At 47.4% G+C, this 23,278-nt stretch overlaps 1 protein-coding gene across 4 annotated transcripts in view; it reads left to right on the top strand.

Moving 5' to 3' along the window:
- Positions 1–17,721, top strand: part of ARID1A (AT-rich interaction domain 1A) — a 153,452-nt gene extending 135,731 nt beyond the window's left edge. For 3 of the 4 annotated variants that reach the window (XM_063954715.1, XM_063954714.1, XM_063954712.1), the window contains 10 exons: positions 10,805–11,014; positions 11,101–11,305; positions 11,393–11,525; positions 11,680–11,834; positions 11,931–12,066; positions 12,215–12,331; positions 12,467–12,557; positions 13,028–13,913; positions 14,450–14,580; positions 14,733–17,721. In XM_063954715.1, the coding sequence (XP_063810785.1) occupies positions 10,805–11,014; positions 11,101–11,305; positions 11,393–11,525; positions 11,680–11,834; positions 11,931–12,066; positions 12,215–12,331; positions 12,467–12,557; positions 13,028–13,913; positions 14,450–14,580; positions 14,733–16,394 (3,726 nt within the window). In that variant the 3' untranslated portion in view covers positions 16,395–17,721. The remainder of the gene's footprint in view (positions 1–10,804; positions 11,015–11,100; positions 11,306–11,392; positions 11,526–11,679; positions 11,835–11,930; positions 12,067–12,214; positions 12,332–12,466; positions 12,558–13,027; positions 13,914–14,449; positions 14,581–14,732) is intronic. The other variant, XM_063954713.1, reaches the window with a different exon arrangement.
- The last annotated feature ends 5,557 nt before the right edge of the window (positions 17,722–23,278 follow it).

Here is a 23,278-nt window from a genome sequence, read left to right as displayed (position 1 = left end):
CAGCTCCGCTGGTGAGGAAGGCTCCCAGGACTCTCCCCTGCACTGCACTACAGAAACAGGGTAACAAAGAGAAGGGGGGCATAAATTGGCGATATTTATATATTAAGAGCGCATATATAGTAAACAACACCTTCTAGGGTTGTTTATATACATTTATAGCGCTTTTGGTGTGTGCTGGCAAACTCTCCCTCTGTCTCCCCAAAGGGCTAAGGGGTCCTGTCTTCGATTAGAGCATTCCCTGTGTGGCTGCTGTGTGTCGGTACGTGTGTGTCGACATGTATGAGGACGATGTTGGTGTGGAGGCAGAGCAATTGCCGATGATGGTAATGTCACCCCCTAGGGAGTCGACACCGGAATGGATGGCTTTAGTTATGGAATTACGTGATAATGTCAGCACACTACAAAAGTCAGTTGACGAAATAAGACGCCCGGCAAACCAGTTAGTACCGGTTCAGGCGTCTCAGACACAGTCAGGGTCTGTAAAACGTCCTTTACCTCAGTCAGTCGACACGGGTACCGACACAGATGAATCTAGTGTCGACGGTGAAGAAACAAACGTATTTTCCAATAGGGCCACACGTTATATGATCACGGCAATGAAGGAGGCGTTGCAGATCTCTGATACTGCTGGTACCTCAAAAAGGGGTATTATGTGGGGGGTGAAAAAACTACCTGTATTTTTCCCAGAATCAGAGGAATTGAATGATGTGTGTGATGAAGCGTGGGTTACCCCCGATAGAAAATTGCTAATTTCAAAGAAGTTATTGGCATTATACCCTTTCCCACCAGAGGTTAGGGCGCGCTGGGAAGCACCCCCTAGGGTGGATAAGGCGCTCACACGTTTATCAAAGCAAGTGGCGTTGCCGTCTCCTGATACGGCCGCCCTCAAGGATCCAGCAGATAGGAGGCTGGAAACTACACTGAAGAGTATATACACACATACTGGTGTTATACTGCGACCGGCAATAGCCTCAGCCTGGATGTGCAGTGCTGGGGTAGTGTGGTTGGATTCTCTGACTGAAAATATTGAGACCCTGGATAGGGACAGTATTTTATTGACTCTAGAGCAATTAAAGGATGCTTTTCTTTATATGCGAGATGCTCAGAGGGATGTTTGTACTCTAGCATCAAGAGTAAGCGCGATGTCCATATCTGCCAGAAGAAGTTTATGGACGCGACAGTGGTCAGGTGATGCGGATTCCAAGAGGCATATGGAAGTATTGCCATATAAAGGAGAGGAATTGTTTGGGGTCGGTCTTTCGGACCTGGTGACCACGGCAACTGCCGGCAAATCCACCTTTTTACCTCAGACCCCTTCACAACAGAAAAAGACACAGTCTTTTCAGCCGCAGTCCTTTCGCTCCTATAAAAAGCGACCAAAAGGACAGTCTTATCTGCCGAGAGGCAGAGGAAAGGGTAAGAAAGGGCAGCACGCAGCCCCTGCCCAGGAACAGAAGCCCGCCCCGGCTTCTACAAAGCCATCAGCATGACGCTGGGGCTTTACAAGCGGACTCAGGAACGGTGGGGGGTCGACTCAAGATTTTCAGCAATCAATGGGCTCACTCACAAGTGGACCCGTGGGTCCTGCAGATAATATCTCAGGGTTACATGCTGGAGTTCGAAAGGTTTCCCCCTCGCCGGTTCCTAAAGTCTGCTTTACCAACGTCTCCCTCAGAAAGGACGTCGGTTTTGGAAGCCATTCACAAGCTGTATTCTCAGCAGGTGATAGTCAAGGTACCCCTCCTACAACAGGGAAAGGGGTATTATTCCACTCTATTTGTGGTACCGAAACCGGACGGTTCGGTAAGGCCTATTCTAAATCTGAAATCCTTGAACCTGTACATACAGAAATTCAAGTTCAAGATGGAGTCACTCAGGGCAGTGATAGCGAATCTGGAAGGAGACTTCATGGTGTCCTTGGACATAAAAGATGCTTATCTACATGTCCCGATTTACCCCTCACACCAAGGGTATCTCAGGTTCGTGATACAAGACTGTCATTATCAGTTTCAAACGCTGCCGTTTGGTTTGTCCACGGCCCCTCGGGTCTTTACCAAGGTAATGACCGAAATGATGGTTCTTCTACGAAGAAAAGGCGTATTAATTATCCCTTACTTGGACGATCTCCTGATAAGGGCAAAGTCCAGAGAACAGCTGGAAGTCGGTGTGGCGCTAACACAAGTAGTGCTTCAGCAACACGGGTGGATTCTAAATCTTCCAAAATCTCAATTGACCCCGACAACGCATCTGCTGTTCCTGGGTATGATTCTGGACACGGTTCAGAAAAAGGTATTTCTCCCGGAAGAGAAAGCAAGGGAGTTATCCGAACTTGTCAGGAACCTCCTAAAACCAGGAACTGTGTCAGTACATCAATGCACAAGAGTCCTGGGAAAGATGGTGGCTTCGTACGAAGCGATTCCATTCGGCAGATTCCATGCACGGACATTTCAGTGGGATCTGCTGGACAAATGGTCCGGATCGCATCTGCACATGCATCAGCGGATAACACTGTCACCGAGAACAAGGTTGTCTCTCCTGTGGTGGTTGCAGACTGCCCATCTGTTAGTGGGCCGCAGATTCGGCATACAGGACTGGGTCCTGGTGACTACGGATGCCAGCCTACGAGGTTGGGGAGCAGTCACAAAGGGAAGAAACTTCCAGGGCGTGTGGTCAAACCTGGAGACGTCTCTTCACATAAATATACTGGAGCTAAGAGCGATCTACAATGCTCTAAGTCTGGCAAAACCGCTGCTTCAGGGTCAGCCGGTGTTGATCCAGTCCGACAACATCACGGCAGTCGCCCACGTAAACCGACAAGGCGGCACGAGAAGCAGGAGTGCAATGGCAGAAGCTGCAAGGATTCTGCGCTGGGCGGAGAATCATGTCATAGCACTGTCAGCAGTGTTCATCCCGGGAGTGGACAACTGGGAAGCAGATTTCCTCAGCAGACACGACCTTCACCCGGGAGAGTGGGGACTTCATCCAGAAGTTTTCCACATGATTGTGAACCGTTGGGAAAAACCAAAGGTGGACATGATGGCGTCTCGCCTCAACAAAAAATTGGACAGGTATTGCGCCAGGTCAAGAGACCCTCAGGCAATAGCTGTGGACGCTCTGGTAACACCGTGGGTGTACCAGTCAGTGTATGTGTTCCCTCCTCTGCCTCTCATACCAAAGGTACTGAGAATTATACGGAAAAGAGGAGTAAGAACAATACTGGTGGCTCCGGACTGGCCAAGAAGAACTTGGTATCCGGAACTTCAAGAGATGCTCACGGAGGATCCGTGGCCTCTACCTCTAAGAAGGGATCTGCTTCAGCAGGGACCTTGTATGTTCCAAGACTTACCGCGTCTGCGTTTGACGGCATGGCGGTTGAACGCCGGATTCTAAAAGAAAAGGGCATTCCAGAGGAAGTTATTCCTACCTTGATTAAGGCTAGAAAGGAAGTGACTGTACAACATTATCACCGCATTTGGCGGAAATATGTTGCGTGGTGTGAGGCCAAGAAGGCTCCAACGGAAGAATTTCAATTGGGTCGATTCTTACATTTCCTGCAAGCAGGATTGTCTATGGGCCTAAAATTGGGGTCCATTAAAGTTCAAATTTCGGCCTTATCAATTTTCTTCCAGAAGGAATTGGCGTCAGTGCCTGAAGTACAAACTTTTGTCAAAGGTGTACTACATATACAGCCCCCAATAGTGCCTCCAGTGGCACCGTGGGATTTGAACGTGGTTCTAAATTTTCTCAAATCTCATTGGTTTGAGCCGTTAAAATCGGTAGAATTAAAATACCTTACATGGAAGGTAACCATGCTGTTGGCCCTGGCTTCAGCCAGGAGAGTTTCAGAGTTGGCAGCTTTGTCATACAAGAGCCCATATCTGATATTCCATTCGGACAGGGCAGAATTGAGGACACGTCCTCAATTTCTCCCTAAGGTGGTTTCGGCATTTCACTTGAACCAGCCTATTGTGGTGCCTGCGGCTACTAGCGACTTGGAGGACTCCAAGTTACTGGACGTTGTCAGAGCATTAAAAATATATATTTCAAGGACAGCTGGAGTCAGAAAATCTGACTCGTTGTTTACATTGTATGCACCCAACAAGGTGGGTGCTCCTGCGTCTAAACAGACGATTGCACGTTGGATCTGTAGCACAATCCAACTTGCACATTCTGTGGCAGGCGTGCCACAGCCTAAATCTGTAAAGGCCCACTCCACAAGGAAGGTGGGCTCATCTTGGGCGGCTGCCCGAGGGGTCTCGGCATTACAACTTTGCCGAGCAGCTACGTGGTCAGGGGAGAACACGTTTGTAAAATTTTACAAATTTGATACTCTGGCTAAAGAGGACCTGGAGTTTTCTCATTCGGTGCTGCAGAGTCATCCGCACTCTCCCGCCCGTTTGGGAGCTTTGGTATAATCCCCATGGTCCTGACGGAGTCCCCAGCATCCACTAGGACGTTAGAGAAAATAAGAATTTACTTACCGATAATTCTATTTCTCATAGTCCGTAGTGGATGCTGGGCGCCCATCCCAAGTGCGGATTGTCTGCAATGCTTGTACATAGTTATTGTTACAAAATCGGGTTATTACTGTTGTTGTGAGCCATCTTTTCAGAGGCTACTTCGTTTTGTTATCATACTGTTAACTGGGTTCAGATCACAAGTTGTACGGTGTGATTGGTGTGGCTGGTATGAGTCTTACCCGGGATTCAAGATCCTTCCTTATTGTGTACGCTCGTCCGGGCACAGTACCTAACTGAGGCTTGGAGGAGGGTCATAGGGGGAGGAGCCAGTACGCACCATGTGACCTAAAAGCTTTTTTAGATGTGCCCTGTCTCCTGCGGAGCCCGCTATTCCCCATGGTCCTGACGGAGTCCCCAGCATCCACTACGGACTATGAGAAATAGAATTATCGGTAAGTAAATTCTTATTTTTTCCCAAGGTGTCACTAGCGAACGAGTATTTGTGTATTGCTAAATGTAAGGCGGGTCCCATAAAGTTGCTGACTGTTAAAGCTGGAACCCCTCCCCGTGGTTATAGATGAACTTTAATAAAGATAGTGCTCTTCATAAAAGGTCAATTAAGATGGTTTTACAGTTTGCTTGGAAGAAGGGTCACGGTTTTGTATAATTTTTTTTTTTTTCTTCTCTAACGTCCTAAGTGGATGCTGGGGACTCCGTAAGGACCATGGGGAATAGCGGCTCCGCAGGAGACTGGGCACATCTAAAGAAAGCTTTAGGACTATCTGGTGTGCACTGGCTCCTCCCCCTATGACCCTCCTCCAAGCCTCAGTTAGATCTCTGTGCCCGAACGAGAAGGGTGCACACTAGGGGCTCTCCTGAGCTTCTTAGTGAAAGTTTTAGTTTAGGTTTTTTATTTTCAGTGAGACCTGCTGGCAACAGGCTCACTGCATCGAGGGACTAAGGGGAGAAGAAGCGAACTCACCTGCGTGCAGAGTGGATTGGACTTCTTAGGCTACTGGACATTAGCTCCAGAGGGACGATCACAGGCCCAGCCATGGATGGGTCCCAGAGCCGCGCCGCCGGCCCCCTTACAGAGCCAGAAGACAGAAGAGGTCCGGAAAATCGGCGGCAGAAGACATCCTGTCTTCACCAAGGTAGCGTAGCGCACAGCACTGCAGCTGTGCGCCATTGCTCCTCAGCACACTTCACACTTCGGTCACTGAGGGTGCAGGGCGCTGGGGGGGGGCGCCCTGAGCAGCAATAAAAACACCTTGGCTGGCGAAAATACATCACATATAGCCCCCAGGGCTATATGGATGAATTTTAACCCCTGCCAGAATCCATAAAAAAGCAGGAGAAAAGTCCGCGAAAAAGGGGCGGAGCCTATCTCCTCAGCACACTGGCGCCATTTTCCCTCACAGCTCAGTTGGAGGGAAGCTCCCCTGGCTCTCCCCTGCAGTCACTACACTACAGAAAGGGTTAAAAAAGAGAGGGGGGCACTAATTAGGCGCAGTATTAACAATACAGCAGCTATAAGGGGAAAAACACTTATATAAGGTTATCCCTGTATATATATAGCGCTTTGGTGTGTGCTGGCAAACTCTCCCTCTGTCTCCCCAAAGGGCTAGTGGGGTCCTGTCCTCTATCAGAGCATTCCCTGTGTGTGTGCTGTATGTCGGTACTTTTGTGTCGACATGTATGAGGAGAAAAATGATGTGGAGACGGAGCAGATTGCCTGTAATAGTGATGTCACCCCCTAGGGGGTCGACACCTGAGTGGATGAACTGTTGGAAGGAATTACGTGACAGTGTCAGCTCTGTATAAAAGACAGTGGTTGACATGAGACAGCCGGCTACTCAGCTTGTGCCTGTCCAGACGTCTCATAGGCCGTCAGGGGCTCTAAAGCGCCCGTTACCTCAGATGGCAGATATAGACGCCGACACGGATACTGACTCCAGTGTCGACGGTGAAGAGACAAATGTGACTTCCAGTAGGGCCACACGTTACATGATTGAGGCAATGAAAAATGTTTTACACATTTCTGATAATACGAGTACCACCCAAAAGCGGTATTATGTTCGGTGAGGAAAAACTACCTGTAGTTTTCCTGAATCTGAGAAATTAAATGAGGTGTGTGATGATGCGTGGTTTTCCCCCAATAACAACTGATAATTTCTAAAATGTTATTTGCATTATATCCTTTCCCGCCAGAGGTTAGGGTGCGTTGGGAAACACCCCCTAGGGTGGATAAAGCGCTCACACGCTTGTAAGGGCTCTACCCTCTCCTGAGATGGCCGCCCTTAAGGATCCTGCTGATAGAAAGCAGGAGGGTATCCTAAAATGTATTTACACACATACTGGTGTTATACTGCGACCAGCAATCGCCTCAGCCTGGATGTGCAGTGCTGGGTTGGCGTGGTCGGATTGCCTGACTGAAAATATTGATACCCTAGATAGGGACAGTATATTTTTGCCTATAGAGCATTTAAAAGATGCATTTCTATATATGCGTGATGCACAGCGGAATATTTGCCGACTGGCATCAAGTCTAAGTGCGTTGTCCATTTCTACCAGTAGAGGGTTATGGACACGTCAGTGGTCAGGTGATGCGTATTCCAAACGGCATTTGGAAGTATTGCCTTAATAAGGGGAGGAGTTATTTGGGGTCGGTCTTTCAGACCTGGTGGCCACGGCAACAGCTGGGAAATCCACGTTTGTACCCCAGGTCGCCTCTCAACATGAGAAGACGCCGTATTATCAGGCGCAGTCTTTTCGTGGACAAGCGGGCAAAATGTTCCTCATTTCTGCCCCGTGACAGAGGGAGAGGAAAAAGGCTGCAGAAATCAGCCAGTTCCCAGGAACAGAAACCCTCTCCCGCCTCTGCCAAGCCCTCAGTATGACGCTGGGGCTTTACAAGCAGAATCAGGCACGGTGGGGGGCCCGTCTCAATGAATTTCAGCGCGCAGTGGGCTCACTCGCAAGTAGACCCCTGGATCCTTCAGGTGATATCTCAGGGGTACAAATTAGAATTCGAGACGTCTCCCCCTCGCCGTTTTCCTAAAGTCGGCTTTACCGATGTCTCCTTCTGACAGGGAGACAGTTTTGGAAGCCATTCACAAGCTGTATTCCCAGCAGGTGATAATCAAGGTACCCCTCCTGCAACAGGGAACGGGGTATTATTCCACACTGTTGTGGTACCGAAGCCGGACGGCTCGGTGAGACCGATTCTAAATCTAAAATCTTTGAACACTTACATACAGAGGTTCAAATTCAAGATTGAGTCACTCAGAGCAGTGATTGCGAACCTGGAAGAAGGGGACTACATGATGTCTCGGGACATCAAGGATGCTTACCTTCATGTCAAAATTTACCCTTCTCACCAAGGGTACCTCAGGTTTATGGTACAGAACTGTCACTATCAGTTCAGACGCTGCCGTATGGATGGTCCACGGCACCCCGGGTCTTTACCAAGGTAATGGCCGAAATGATGATATTCCTTCGAAGGAAGGGAATTTTAGTTATCCCTTAATTGGACGATTCCCTGATAAGGGTAAGATCCAGGGAACAGTTGGAGGTCGGTGTAGCACTATCTCAGGTAGTGTTGCGGCAGCACGATTGGATTCTCAATATTCCAAAATCGCAGCTGGTTCCGACGACTTGTCTTCTGTTCCTAGGGATGATCCTGGACACAGTCCAGAAAAAGGTGTTTCTCCCGGAGGGGAAAGACAGGGAGTTATCCGAGCTAGTCAGGAACCTCCTAAAACCGAGCCAAGTCTCAGTGCATCAATGCACAAGGGTTCTGGGTAAAATGGTGGCTTCCTAAGAAGCAATCCCATTCGGCAGATTCCACGCAAGAACTTTCCAGTGGGACCTGCTGGACAAATGGTCCGGGTCGCATCTTCAGATGCATCAGCGGATAACCCTGTCACCAAGGACAAGGGTGTCCCTCCTGTGGTGGTTGCAGAGTGCTCATCTTCTAGAGGGCCGCAGATACGGCATTCAGGACTGGGTCCTGGTGACCACGGATGCCAGCCTGCGAGGCTGGGGAGCAGTCACACAGGGAAGGAATATCCAGGGCTTATGGTCAAGCCTGGAGACATCACTTCACATAAATATCCTGAAGCTAAGGGCCATTTACAATGCTCTAAGCTTAGCAAGACCTCTGCTTCAAGGTCAGCCGGTGTTGATCCAGTCGGACAACATCACGGCAGTCACCCACGTAAACAGACAGGGTGGCACAAGAAGCAGGAGGGCAATGGCAGAAGCTGCAAGGATTCTTCGCTGGGCGGAAAATCATGTGATAGCACTGTCAGCAGTATTCATTCCGGGAGTGGACAACTGGGAAGCAGACTTCCTCAGCAGGACCTCCACCCGGGAGAGTGGGGACTTCACCCAGAAGTCTTCCACATGATTATAAACCGTTGGGAAAAACTCGACAGGTATTGCGCCAGGTCAAGGGACCCTCAGGCAATAGCTGTAGACGCTCTGGTAACACCGTGGGTGTACCAGTCAGTGTATGTGTTCCCTCCTCTGCCTCTCATACCCAAGGTACTGAGATTGATAAGATGGAGAGGAGTAAGCACTATATTCGTGGCTCCGGATTGGCCAAGAAGGACTTGGTAACCGGAACTTCAAGAGATGCTCACGGAGGATCCTTGGCCTCTACCTCTAAGAAGGGACCTGCTCCAACAAGGACCCTGTCTGTTCCAAGACTTACCGCGGCTGCGTTTGACGGCATGGCGGTTGAACGCCGGATCCTGAAGGAAGAAAGGCATTCCGGATGAAGTCATCCCTATCCTGATCAAAGCCAGGAAGGATGTAACCGCAAAACATTATCACCGCATTTGGCGAAAATATGTTGCGTGGTGCGAGGCCAGTAAGGCCCGACGGAGGAAATTCAACTGGGTCGATTCCTACATTTCCTGCAAACAGGAGTGTCTATGGGCCTGAAATTGGGGTCCATTAAGGTTCAAATTTCGGCCCTGTCAATTTTCTTCCAAAAAGAACTAGCTTCAGTCCCTGAAGTTCAGACGTTTGTAAAAGGGGTACTGCATATACAGCCTCCTTTTGTGCCTCCAGTGGCACTTTGGGATCTCAATGTAGTTTTTTGGGTTCCAAAAGTCACATTGGTTTGAACCACTTAAATCTGTGGAGTTAAAATATCTCACATGGAAAGTGGTCATGCTGTTGGCCCTGGCCTGGGCCAGGCGCGTGTCAGAATTGGCGGCTTTATCCTGTAAAAGCCCTTATCTGATTTTCCATTCGGACAGGGCGGAATTGAGGACTCGTCCTCAGTTTCTCCCTAAGGTGGTTTCAGCGTTTCACCTGAACCAACCTATTGTGGTGCCTGCGGCTACTAGGGACTTGGAGGACTCCAAGTTGCTAGACGTTGTCAGGGCCCTGAAAATATATGTTTCCAGGACGGCTGGAGTCAGAAAATCTGACTCGCTGTTTATCCTGTATGCACCCAACAAGCTGGGTGCTCCTGCTTCTAAGCAGACTATTGCTCGTTGGATTTGTAGTACAATTCAGCTTGCACATTCTGTGGCAGGCCTGCCACAGCCAAAAATCTGTAAATGCCCACTCCACAAGGAAGGTGGGCTCATCTTGGGCGGCTGCCCGAGGGGTCTCGGCTTTACAACTTTGCCGAGCAGCTACTTGGTCAGGAGCAAATACGTTTGTAAAATTCTACAAAATTGATACCCTGGCTGAGGAGGACCTGGAGTTCTCTCAATTGGTGCTGCAGAGTCATCCGCACTCTCCCGCCTGTTTGGGAGCTTTGGTATAATCCCCATGGTCCTTACGGAGTCCCCAGCATCCACTTAGGACGTTAGAGAAAATAAGAATTTACTTACCGATAATTCTATTTCTCGTAGTCCGTAGTGGATGCTGGGCGCCCATCCCAAGTGCGGATTGTCTGCAATACTGGTACATAGTTATTGTTACCAAAAAAATCGGGTTATTGCTGTAGTGAGCCATCTTTTCTAGAGGCTCCTCTGTTATCATGCTGTTAACTGGGTTCAGATCACATGTTGTACAGTGTGATTGGTGTGGCCGGTATGAGTCTTACCCGGGTTTCAAAATCCTTCCTTATTGTGTACGCTCGTCCGGGCACAGTATCCTAACTGAGGCTTGGAGGAGGGTCATAGGGGGAGGAGCCAGTGCACACCAGATAGTCCTAAAGCTTTCTTTAGATGTGCCCAGTCTCCTGCGGAGCCGCTATTCCCCATGGTCCTTACGGAGTCCCCAGCATCCACTACGGACTACGAGAAATAGAATTATCGGTAAGTAAATTCTTATTTTTTTGGTTCTCTTCTGTAATGTATTTTTCTTTCTATCCACAGAAGTCTAGCTCCTCCACCACTACAAATGAAAAGATCACAAAACTGTATGAATTAGGGTGTGAACCAGAGAGAAAGATGTGGGTAGACCGTTACCTGTCATTCACAGAAGAGAAAGCAATGGGTATGAACAACCTACCAGCAGTGGGCAGAAAACCCCTAGACTTGTATCGTCTTTACATGTCTGTCAAGGATATTGGAGGACTTACCCAGGTCAGCCCTTCTGTCATTCTCTGACTATGCTTTGTTTTTAAGTTTCTATTGAAGAACCCCTCTATTAACTGCTACTTTCCCTACAGGTTAATAAGAACAAGAAATGGAGAGAGCTTGCAACAAACTTAAATGTGGGTACATCAAGCAGCGCAGCTAGCTCACTAAAGAAGCAGTATATACAGTGTCTGTATGCATTTGAGTGCAAAATTGAAAGGGGAGAAGATCCACCACCAGATATCTTTGCCTCTGCTGAAGCAAAGAAACAGGCAAAGATTCAGCCACCATCACCGGGTAAGTACACCTTTTGGTATGTTCTATGTATGTGCTGTGTAAACTTTACAGCTGCATTTATTCCAAAATGTTTTTTCTTATTTGTAGCTGGCTCAGGTTCCATGCAGGGACCACAGACTCCACAGTCCACAAGCAGTTCCATGGCAGAAGGAGGGGATCTGAAGCCCCCTACCCCAGCATCCACGCCACATAGCCAAATGCCCCCCATGGCTGGCATGAGGTAAACTTAATCTTGGCTACAGCTGCCCATAGTCAGAACTATGATCCCACTGCATCAAGATTGTTTGATATCTATCGCCATGTTCTTTAATCTCTTTACCTGTATGCTGGTATATTTTCAAAGTCTTTTAATTCTTTAAATTCTCTCGATAAAGGAATAACTCAGTGGGTCTCCAGGATGCATATGATGGTTCAGATCCTTCTTATCCAAAACGAAACTCCATGACCCCTAATCCTGGGTACCAAGCAGACATGATGGGTAGGATGCCCTATGAGACAAGCAAGGACCCCTATGGGGGCATGAGGAAAGGTGAGCACTGCGTTTTCTTAATGTGTGGGTGTTTAGTGAAGACCTAATGGCATTGTCAATAATCAGACACTTCATTCTATTTCCATCCTCTTCAAGGAGCAGATCCCTTCATGTCACCTGGTCAGGGACCCAGTGGAGCAATGGGAGATCCTTATAGTCGGGCTGCAGGTCCTGCTATGCCAAATATGGCACAGCGTCAGCATTATCCTTACAGCGGCTATGACAGAGTGAGGTGTGTCATTATATTCAGTGTGCTGATTTATGTAAATAAGAAAATGTTGATGTTTGTGTAACCCTCCAAAAACACACACCTTATTTAGTCATTTATTGTAATCTACATTTTAAATGGTTTTAACTTTTCCTCCTGGTTTGTATTTAAGGCCAGAGCCTGGTCTTGGTCCAGAAGGAAGTATTGGAAGTGGAGGTACTCAGCCAAATATGATGCCTTCTAACGCAGACAGTGGCATGTACTCTCCAGGGCGTTATCCACAGCAGAGGTGAGAATCCGTATCCGTACAAGCTGGGGACACCCAAGTGCTGCTTTATATTGACATTAATTAAGGTTAGAGCAGGCCTTTCATGTCATGGACTCCAGAATATAACCGTTTCTCTCTCCACATGACCCTCTCTAGGCATGATTCCTACAGTAACCAGTACCCCACACAAGGCACATCATCAGGTAGCCCCTATCCAAGTCAACAGAACCCGATGTACCAACAACAGGTAAGCTGTTGTGTGTCTTCTGGTAACTGCATTACATAGCCGTGTCCTTCTTGTTTGTGGCATTTGTTTAAGTTAATCTACTTCTCTAGTTTGGGGTTTTCTCCTATACTGTATCAGTGCTGCTTCAGCCAGAATCCTTCCCTCTCTATCTTGTAGTAGAACATAAATGACAGAATTGCTGGTTAATAGAAAGTGTTGAAAGTAATTTTGACAGTCTGGCCTGGTTTTTCCATGTGGAATCTAAAGAAATATTTGGATGCTTGTTCTATGGTCATATAATATTTGAGAAAGCCACTTAGTCACCCATGGTCTTATGCTTTTATCTGTCACTTACTCCATCCCACACAGAATTTCAATTTATATGCGCTGCTTATTACTACTTCTTCCTTTCTTTCACTCTTCCAGTTGCACCTTTTTTCTATTTTCACCGTAAGACCATTTATCAATTCTATTAAATTTCTCCTTTTCAGAACTACAAGCGACCCATGGATGGTAATTATGGTCCATCTTCAAAACGCCACGAGGGGGAGATGTACAGTACTCCGTATGCTGGACCGCAGAGTGGGCAAGGTCAACAACAGTCACAACCTCAACAACAGCAGGCACCTGTGTCTGGGGTACCTCCTTCTGGACAGCCCTCTCCTGCTCCTAGTTCACAGCAGACACAAGACCCTTATGGGCAATATGGAAGCAGTTATCCTCAAGGTGCTGGGGAGCGCAGGCCAACACCTGCTGGGCAGAATCAATTTCCTTTCCAATTTGGCCGTGAGCGGGTGTCTTCTGCCCCTGGAAATAACTCTCAACCACCACTTCCACCAAGTGGAATGGGAGGCTCTACAGAAGGGTCTCAACCTGGAGCCATGTGGCAAGGTCGAGGTGAGATGGGCTACAATTATCAGGCCAGGCCTGGTCCACCTGCAGCCAACACCCAAGGACCTAGTTATCATTCTGGAGCACCCCGGGGAGAAGATATGCTGCATGCAGACCAGCGACTTAGCCACGAGAGCCAGTGGCAACCTCATGTTAATCGGCAGCAGCCTCCTTATGTGCCTGCCCCTGGCCCACCTCTGACCCGAGCTCCACCACAGTCTGGATACCAGGCCTCCCCAAGCATGCCTAATCATCTGCCTCAGGTAGCTAGTCCAGCCGCCCCTCGGTCTCTGGATTCCCACACCTCACCCAGCAAGTCCTTCCTGAAGATGCAGAAAGCTGGACCACCTGTGCCTGCATCACACATTGTGCCCACCCCACCCCAGCCACCTCTTATACGCAGGGACATAACTTTCCCTCCAGGTTCTGTGGAAGCCACACAGCCTATTCTGAAGCCAAGGAGGCGGTTGACTGCAAAAGAAATTGGTATGTTAATAAGTCTTATTAATATGGCTCCGTTAAGGTGCTTAGTTCTGAAGAAAATTGTCAAGTGACAGAGCGGTTTATCAATAACTTTAGGATATTGGCACGGTCTAGCTGCTTGTATTAGTGTGCTTCTGTTTTCATGTGCGTGGTATGAAAAGTTGGCGGTCGACATAAGTGTCAACTTATTCAATGTCTACCTCCTGTCCATTTCAACATTCATACCATGTCAACATTTTTTAAGTGTGTCCCTTTTCCAGCAATGGTGATGGGGTTGTCTCACACGTCTTGTCTGGCGCCTCCAGTACATTTTGTATGCAACCTGAAACATGGAGAGAAAGCCTCCTGACAGTGATGTGCTTTTCTGACAGAAGCAGGAAAGTTTAGATAATTACTTGAAGAACTAGAATGAAGACTTTCCTAACCTGTGGTAGACTGTAGTGAGGACATGGCTGAATGTTTAGTTTGATGTATACAAATGGGAGATCCTTAGTTATCTGTTTTGAAGATCAATATAAAGATCTGACATTTATTTGCAGGTACTCCTGAGGCTTGGCGTGTGATGATGTCTCTGAAATCAGGCCTCCTTGCTGAAAGCACTTGGGCATTGGACACCATTAACATTCTTCTGTACGATGATAATAGCATCATGACATTTAACCTCAGCCAGGTGAGATTATACCTGAAGTATACCTTCCCTCTTTTTTTTTTTTTTCTTTTTCCTTTTAAATCTCCATTCTACACCCAATCATTTCATTTTGCCAAACTAACACATCTTTTTTTTTTTTTCCACTTTTTTTTTACATGTACATCGCCATGTAGCTTCCTGGGTTGCTGGAGCTGTTGGTGGAATATTTCCGACGTTGCCTCATTGAAATCTTTGGGATCCTCCGCGAGTATGAAGTTGGAGAACCAGCGCAAAAGATCCTATTAAAACCTTCCACCCATTCTCACAGCCCACTCATAGGTGATGCAGAGTGCAGTGATGGAGAGGACTGTCAATCATTGACAGATGGAGATCCCCAAAGTGAAGATGAGGGTGAGGAGGAAAGGAAAGCCTACTCTGCGCCCTGTACTGCTAATGAGGAGTCCCAGCGACATACCAGCAAGTTTGACAAACTCCCGATTAAAGTATTACCACGGGAAGATGCCTTTGTGTTGGACTGCTCTCACCAGTTAGGTCGTCGGCAAGAATTTGATAGTGGCCTCTTGCACTGGCGAATAGGAGGGGGAGACACAACAGAGCACATCCAGACTCACTTTGAGAGGCGGCCTGAGCTCCCTCTTCGTAAACGTCCTCAAACAAAGCGTAGATCACGGGAGCAGCAAGTTCCTGGCGTAGAGGATACAGCTGCCACCATAGATGATGTCCTTTGTTCCCGGTCCAGTTCTTTACCACCAGAAAGAGGAGAGATCCCACGTGAGGACAATTCTGAGTTTCCATTAGGCAGTAGTCCCCAACCACGTAAGCGACATGGTCTTAAAATTCTTGAGGATGAACCACGCAGCAAAGACGAAACCCCACTGTGCACACTGGAAGACTGGCAAGATGCGCTCTCCCGTCGTTGTGTGTGCATATCTAACATCTTGCGCAGCTTGTCTTTTGTGCCTGGCAATGACTTAGAAATGTCAAAGCACCCAGGATTGTTGCTTCTCCTTGGGAAACTTGTGCTACTCCACCACAAGCACCCAGAACGGAAACAGGCCCCACTTACCTATGAAAAGGAGGAGGACAGAGATCAAGGCGTTAGCTGCAACAAGGCTGAGTGGTGGTGGGACTGTTTGGAAATGTTGCGTGAGAACACACTGGTCACACTTGCCAATATCTCTGGTCAGCTGGACCTTTCCCCCTACCCCGAGAGCATTTGTCTGCCCATCCTTGATGGTCTGCTACACTGGGCAGTGTGTCCTTCGGCAGAGGCTCAGGACCCATTTTTAACATTGGGTCCCAATGCAGTGCTGTCACCCCAGAGACTGGTGTTAGAAGCACTGAGTAAATTAAGCATTCAAGACAGCAATGTGGACCTAATATTAGCCACACCACCTTTCAGTCGACTTGAGAAGCTGTACGGGACTTTGGTGAGGTTCCTAAGTGACAGAAAAAATCATGTGTGCAGGGAAATGGCAGTGGTACTTCTAGCAAATTTGGCACAGGGGGATAGCTTGGCAGCAAGGGCTATTGCCCTTCAGAAAGGTAGCATTGGTAACCTGCTAGGTTTTCTTGAGGATAGTCTGGCAGCCACCCAGTTCCAACAAAGTCAAGCTGCCCACTTACATGGACCCAACGCTCCCTTTGAGCCCACCAGTACGGACATGATGCGACGGGCCTCACGTGCCCTGCTGGCCTTGGCAAAGGTTGAGGAGAACCACACAGAGTTCACGCTGTATGAAGCCCGTTTGCTGGACATCTCAGTGTCTCCACTAATGAACTGCTCAGTGTCACAGGTCATCTGCGATGTTCTCTTTTTGATTGGTCAGTCATGACGGCTGCAGTGGACATACTCCCTGAATAGTTTGCTCCTCCCTTTACCATACAACGGAATCCTCCCTGACTGTTGATTCCATACCCTCTTCCTATCCCCCCTTTTTATTTATGCAAAAACTACGTCTCAATCCACTGTCCGCCCCAGAGAGGAGACCTGGCCACCCTTGTGGACCTTCCCCACCTATTCTCTTCCTCTCTTTTGGTGTTAACCAAAGCTACTGTATTTCAGTGAATTTTCTTTGTTTTGTTTTTTTTTTTAAAGGGGGAAGGGGTTCCACTGTATCTACACTTCCCTCCCCCAAAATCTACTGTTTAATAGACCCCCACAGCAGCCAAGGGATGGGCTCCATATTCTAAGGAAATAATGACTTCTGAACCACCAAGGAAGGAGATGAAAACCCTCCTACAGTATATCCCAAAACAACTTGCCCTACTCCTCACCTTGCAATCTTTAGTCTAGAATTTGTGTGCCCTGAACCTTTAAACAGAAGAAAACTTTAAAAAAATAAATAAAATAAATAAAAAAAATCCTGAAGAAAAGACATTACCTTTTTAACTGTGCTGAGAAACCCCGCAGAGTCCAATCGGAGCTGGAAAAAAACCCACAACCTCAGAGACTCCAGATGTAGGTTTTTAAATGGAGAGCGACAGTGGTCGCTTTTAGTTTCCGGAGGAGAGAGAGACACAGAGAAGTCGCTTTTCCCCCAAAGTTTCATGTGAAGCAACACCCTTACCTCTTTAAACTTAGATTGTAATAATCGGAGATCGCCTCTTATAACTGGTTTTAACCTTTTAGCTTGTAGGTTGCAAGCTGCGATGTCTGTATATATATGATGATGTACATTAAAGACACACCTCTTGTATCACCCTCAACTTTTCCCTCACTTAACCTTCACTACCCTGACAAGCTCTTCTCCCTGGAACTACAGAAAAAGGGGTCACGGTTACTTACCCCAATACCCCTCTAACTTCCCTCCCAGAGGAGGAACATCTTACAGATGGTTTGACCCACGGAATAGCAGGCTCCCCCATCACCACTTTCCCTCCTTTTCACCCTTTGTATATCCAGCAATCCTATCTTTTTTTTTTTTTTTCCATCTCCAATCAAGGTGTGAGTTTGTTTTGTTTTTAGTTTCAGTTCCAGAAACAATTTGACAATTTTTTTCCAGCGATTTCTGCATATTTGTAGCTCTGAAAAAAATGTAAATTTCAGCCGATTCCTTCTTTGTTTTATTTTTATTTTTGCTTAATGAATATATCATTTATTCAGTATGAAATCTTTATACTCTATGTTCCCGTGTTAAGAATAAATGTACATTAAATCTTGTTAACAGAGTTGTGAAGAGCTTTCTTATAAATGAAGACAAATTGGCAACTTCTGATTATAATCAGTTGGCATACCTCATTAAGGCATGGTGAATGTTATGCTTCTATGTTGCCCCCTATTATAGTCACAATAACCTGTTACAATTGTTTTATTAGGATTTGGCATAAATAGTATTTTACACAATAGAATGACATGGTCATTGTTTGACTTTACTGAAACTGCTTACCAGCTGTGGCTATATGCTGTGTGACAGTCCCTTTGGGTAGATTCAAATTTGGGGGAAAGATAAAAACAGCAGATTTTGACCTTGGTAGAACAATGTTGTACTGCTAGGGCAAGATCTAATATGTACATGAGAGGTTGTGTTTGGAGGGACATTCCCTGTGCGGCATTCCTCCTTTCATTTTGGCTCTGCTACCAACTCTCTCAATAAGCTCTTTTTAGTCTAACAAACTTGTTTACTCAGTAGCTCCAGGTCTGTCAGTAAGCATGTGTGGTATATAGCGGTGGATTGTTGTCCAAGGAGAGTCCATTCAAACCAGCTAGCATGTACATATGGTCACCCATAACAGCTAAGAAAGACATTAGCAGACCACCTAGCCATTAGTCCTGTGTATAGACTGTAGTGAACTGAAGTAGTCCAAAGGCTCCTTTTGAGAAAAGAGGTATTTCTTTTGAGGATATAATTCTGAAGTCGTTGTTTAATGTTATGCTTGTTCCAATCATACATAATGCAGAGATCTGGCTTTCTAAACTAGTTTTGGCAGTTTTCTTCTACGAAGAGTTGTTTATTTTTTTTTTTTTAAGACCCACAGTTTGTTTTTGGGTTCCAGATACATAGGACCTGATTCAGCAGTAGACAGATTAGCAAAGCCACACACAAGTTCAGCACGTGCACAGAATGGGTCTTGCGCAGATTCCATATCATCTGAAATCTGTGTGTTTTAAGAAACAGCATCTACTGCTGAATAAGGCCCATAATGTAAGGAATGCTGTTGTGCACCACAGATGCATAAAATGGATGTTGTACAACTTGCCTTTACATAGAAAATAGAATTTGACGACCGATGAAAAAGATCTTGGCCCATCTAGTCTGCCCCGTTTTAATTTTTTTTTTTTCCAACTTTTAACCTATTTGTTCCTTATGTCTTTATAAGGATTTTCCTGTGAGTGTTTAAATTGCTCCACTGTTTTAGCCTCAAGCACCTCTGATAGGAGGCTATTCTACTTTTCCACTACCCTTTCTGTGAAGTAATTTTTCCTAAAGTTTTCATTGAACCTTTCTCCAGTTTTAGTGCATGTTCTTGTACTTTAACTTTGAAGAATGTCTCCCTCATGTACCTTGTTAAAGCCTTTGATGTATTTGAAGGTTTCTATCACGTCTCCCTTTTCTTCTACAAACAATAAATATTTTTCTCTTACGTCCTAGAGGATGCTGGGGTCCACATTTGTACCATGGGGTATAGACGGGTCCACTAGGAGCTACTGGCACTTTGAGAGTGTGGGCTTTTAGTTTTATTTACATTTTTTTGCGTTTAGGCACAGGGAGGCTGCTGGCATTAGCCTCCCTGCTTCGAGGGACTAAGGATGGGAGTAGTGTCCGCCCTGCGGGGTCTAAGCCACTGTTTCCGCTGACAGGACATTGAGCTCCTGAGGGGATCGAACGTACGCCGCCACAGGGGATCGCTCACCCCAGCAGCATGCCGCCACCCCCTCACAGAGCCAGAAGACTTCAGTGGCGAGTTATTCACCGGCCCCCCTGGCAAGCGGGAAGCCGGTGTGAAGATGGCGGCAACAGGGTAGGGAGCGCAGTACTAACTGCGCTCCGAGGCTCAGCGGTACATGGTGCAGCGCTGTGAGGGGCTCCCTGAGCCAGCGCCTACACCCTACACTGTCCAACAAGCCTGTCAGGGTCCCAGGATCGCTGCCAGCACTATTCTTCAGGCCATTCAAAACTACAGGAGTGCGGGAAGCAGCGCCATGAAAGGGGGCGGAGCTTCTTAGAGCAGACCCAGCAGCGTTCAGCGCCATCTTCCTTCTTGCAGAAGCGCTAACAGGGAGAGCTGTCCCTCCAAGTCAACTCCAGCTATCTTGTACGGTACCAGGGGGTTGTAGAAGGGAGGTGGAGGCTGTGTAAAGTCTGTGTAGTCTATTAAGGTACACAGACAGCACTGGTGTCATTAGTTCTACCTTAAAAAGCGCTGTGTGTGGGTTGGCTCCAATCTGAGTCTCTCTGTGGCATACTTGGGGGGAAACTGTGTCTGACATTTCCCTGTGTGTGTGGGTGTTTACTATCTCACATAGCCATGTCTAGGGACTCTGTGTCATATGCTGCAGAAGATGTTTCCTCTCAGGGGGGATCCATTCCATGTATACAGGATTGTAATACTTTGTCTCAGATCCCTATTGTTGAAGCTAATACTGAGACTGAAACTCCGGTGTTGAAGTCTAGGGCAGTTTGGTTAGGCTCTGTCCCTATTCCTGCAAAGTCCCCTAGCATGTTCCCACAGAAACGCGCACTTGCCCAAATTATGCAAGATGACACGGATACCGATTCTGATACTTCAGACGGTGATGGGGACGTGCTGAGGGGGGCGGCATCCCTTGCAAAGGGGGGTGCAGCTCATGACTGAGGCCATTAGAGATGTGTTAAACATTATTGACACTTCACCTGAGCAGGTTGAAGAGGCTTAGTTCACTGATAACAAGAAAGCCCCGCTAACCTTTCCCACGTCTAAAGAATCTAAGCGCTATATTTTTAAAATCCTGGGGAAACCCGGAGAAAAAAGTACAGATCCTAAAAAAAGTTCTGGTTGCTTTTCCCTTCCCTGAGGAAGATAGGAAAAAATGGGAAAACCCACCAATTGTTGACGCATCTGTCTCCAGACTGTCTAAAAAGGTGGTTTTACCTGTCCCTGGTTCTACCGTGTTGAAAGAACCGGCTGATCGTAAGATTGACACTACACTCAAATCCATATACAATGCTTCAGGAGTGGCCTTAAGGCCCACTATTGCCTGTGCATGGATTTCTAAAGCCACAGTAAAGTGGTGGCACATTACTAGAGGATTTGGATGCAATGGATAGTAGTGACATAGAATTGTTTTTATGTAACATACAGGATTCTGCGGGATTCATGGTGGAATCCATGAAAGACCTGGGTATGCTGACTGCACGGATATCCTCCATGTCGGTATCGGCTCGCAGGGGACTCTGGCTACGCCAATGATCTGCAGACGCGGATTCCAGGAGAAGTGTGGAGAACCTAACCTACACAGGTCAGGCTCTATTTGGGGAAGCGTGGGATGCGTGGATTTCCACGGCAACTGCGGGTAAGTCACCTTTCCTTCCCTGTGCTACTCCTACCGTTTTCTTCAGCTGTGCAGCAGTCCTTTCGGACCGCTAAGACAAAAAAGCCCAAACCTTCTACCACTTTCTTTGGAGGTGGTCGGGCAAATCAAAAAAGTCTGCACCCGTAGGCTCCCAGGACCAGAGACCTGCTTCTGGTTCCTCAAAATCCTCAGCATGGCGGTGGACTGCAAAGCCTGGAGGACGGGCTGGTGGGTGCGAGACTCAGACGTTTCAGCCACGTCTGGGTGTCGTCCGGGCTGGATCCCTGGGTACAGGATATTTTGTCCCAGTGGTACAGGTTGGAGTTTCAAGAACTTACGCCTCACCGATTCTTCAAATCAGGCTTGCCAGCTTTGCTGACAGACAGGGCTATCCTACAGGAAGCCATCCTAAAATTGGTGAAAACATTGTCCCAGTTCCACCTCATATGCAAAACCAGGGTAATTATTGAAACCTTTTTGTGGTACCGAAACCGGATGGTTCGGTCAGAGCAATTTTGAACTTGAAATCGTTGAACCCTTACCTGAGGGTGTTCAAATTCAAAATAGAGCAGTGATTTCATGTCTGATGGAGGGACAGTTTCTGGTATCCCTGGATATCAAGGATGCGTACCTCCACATTCCGATTTGGCTGCCTCACCAGGCTTATCTCAGTTTTGCACTTTTGGACAGTGACTGTCAATTCCAGGCACTACCATTCGGCCTCTCCACAGCACAGAGGGTGTGCACCAAGGTGATGGCAGAGATGATGGTTCTCCTCCGCAAAAGAGGGGGGAACATAATCCCATATCTGGACGAACTGCTGATAAAGGCTTCGTCCAGGGAGAGGTTGTTGCAGTCCATTGTTCTCACTACTCATCTGCTCAGGGAACACGGTTAGATCCTGAATTCTCCAAAATCACATTTGGAGCCGACCAGGAGGTTGTCTTTTCTGGGAATGATCCTCGACACAGAAGTGCAGAGGGTGTGTCTTCCGGGGGGAAAAGTGTTGGTGATACAATGGTCCGGGATGTCCTGAAGTCAGCCCGGGTTTCGGTTCATCAGTGCATTCGCCTTCTGGGGAAGATGGTGGCATCTTATGAGGCTCTACAGTATGGAAGGTTTCATGCTCGGCCCTTCCAACTGTATTTCCTGGAGAAATGGTCGGAATCTCATCTACACATGCACCAGAGAATAAGTCTGTCGCCTAAAGCCAGGATTTCACTCCTCTGGTTACAACTACCTCACCTTCTGGAGGGCCGCAGGTTTGGGATTCAGGACTGGATCCTTCTAACACGGATGCAAGTCTCTGGGACTGAGGCGCAGTCACTCGGGGAAACCTTCCAAGGAAGGTGGTCAAGCCTGGAATCCAGCCTACCAATAAACATTCGGGAACTAAGAGCCGTCTACAACAGTCTTCTCCAAGCGGCCCATCTTCTGCAAGATCGAGCCATTCAAGTGCAGTTGGACAATGTAACGACAGTGGCTTACATAAACCGACAGGGCGGAACGAAGAGCAGAGCTGCAATGTCAGGGGTAACGAGAATCATCCTGTGGGCAGAAAAACACGTTGATCGTTGACAGCTCCTTCACAACTGGGAAGCGGAATTCCTCAGCAGATATGATCTCCATCCAGGAGAGTGGGGACTCCATCTGGAGGTGTTCACGGAGATAACGGTTCTTTGGGGTGTACCTCAAATAGACATGATGGCCTCTCGTCTCAAGAAGTTTCGGCGGTATTGTTCCAGGTCAAGGGACCCGCAAGCCGTGGCCACCCACTTATTCCAAGAGTTCTAAAACTCATAAGGAGAACAAGAGTTCAGGCGATCCTCCTTGCTCCGGACTGGCCAAGAAGGGCTTGGTACGCGGATCTACTGCTAGAAGAGCTTATGCAAGATTTACCACGGCTATGTTTGACGGCATGGAGGTTGAATGCCAGATATTAGCTTGGAAGGGCATTCCGAACAAGGTTATTCCTACCCTGATACAGGCTAGGAAAGAAGTAATGTCTAAACATTACCATCGTATTTGGAAAACATATGTATTTTGGTGTGAGTCCAAGAAGTTTTGTACGGTGGAGTTTCAACTGGAACGGTTTCTCCTCTTCCTGCAAGCAGGTGTGGATATGGGCCTGAGGTTGGGATCCGTAAAGGTCCATATTTCGGCCCTATCCATTTTCTTCCAAAAACTGTTTGCTTCCCTCCCTGAGGTTCAGACCTTTTTGAAAGG

The sequence above is a fragment of the Pseudophryne corroboree genome, chromosome 2 (genome assembly GCF_028390025.1).
Source record: "Pseudophryne corroboree isolate aPseCor3 chromosome 2, aPseCor3.hap2, whole genome shotgun sequence".
In the NCBI taxonomy this organism is placed as follows: Eukaryota; Metazoa; Chordata; class Amphibia; order Anura; family Myobatrachidae; genus Pseudophryne; species Pseudophryne corroboree.
This window is presented reverse-complemented; position numbering and strand designations above follow the sequence as displayed.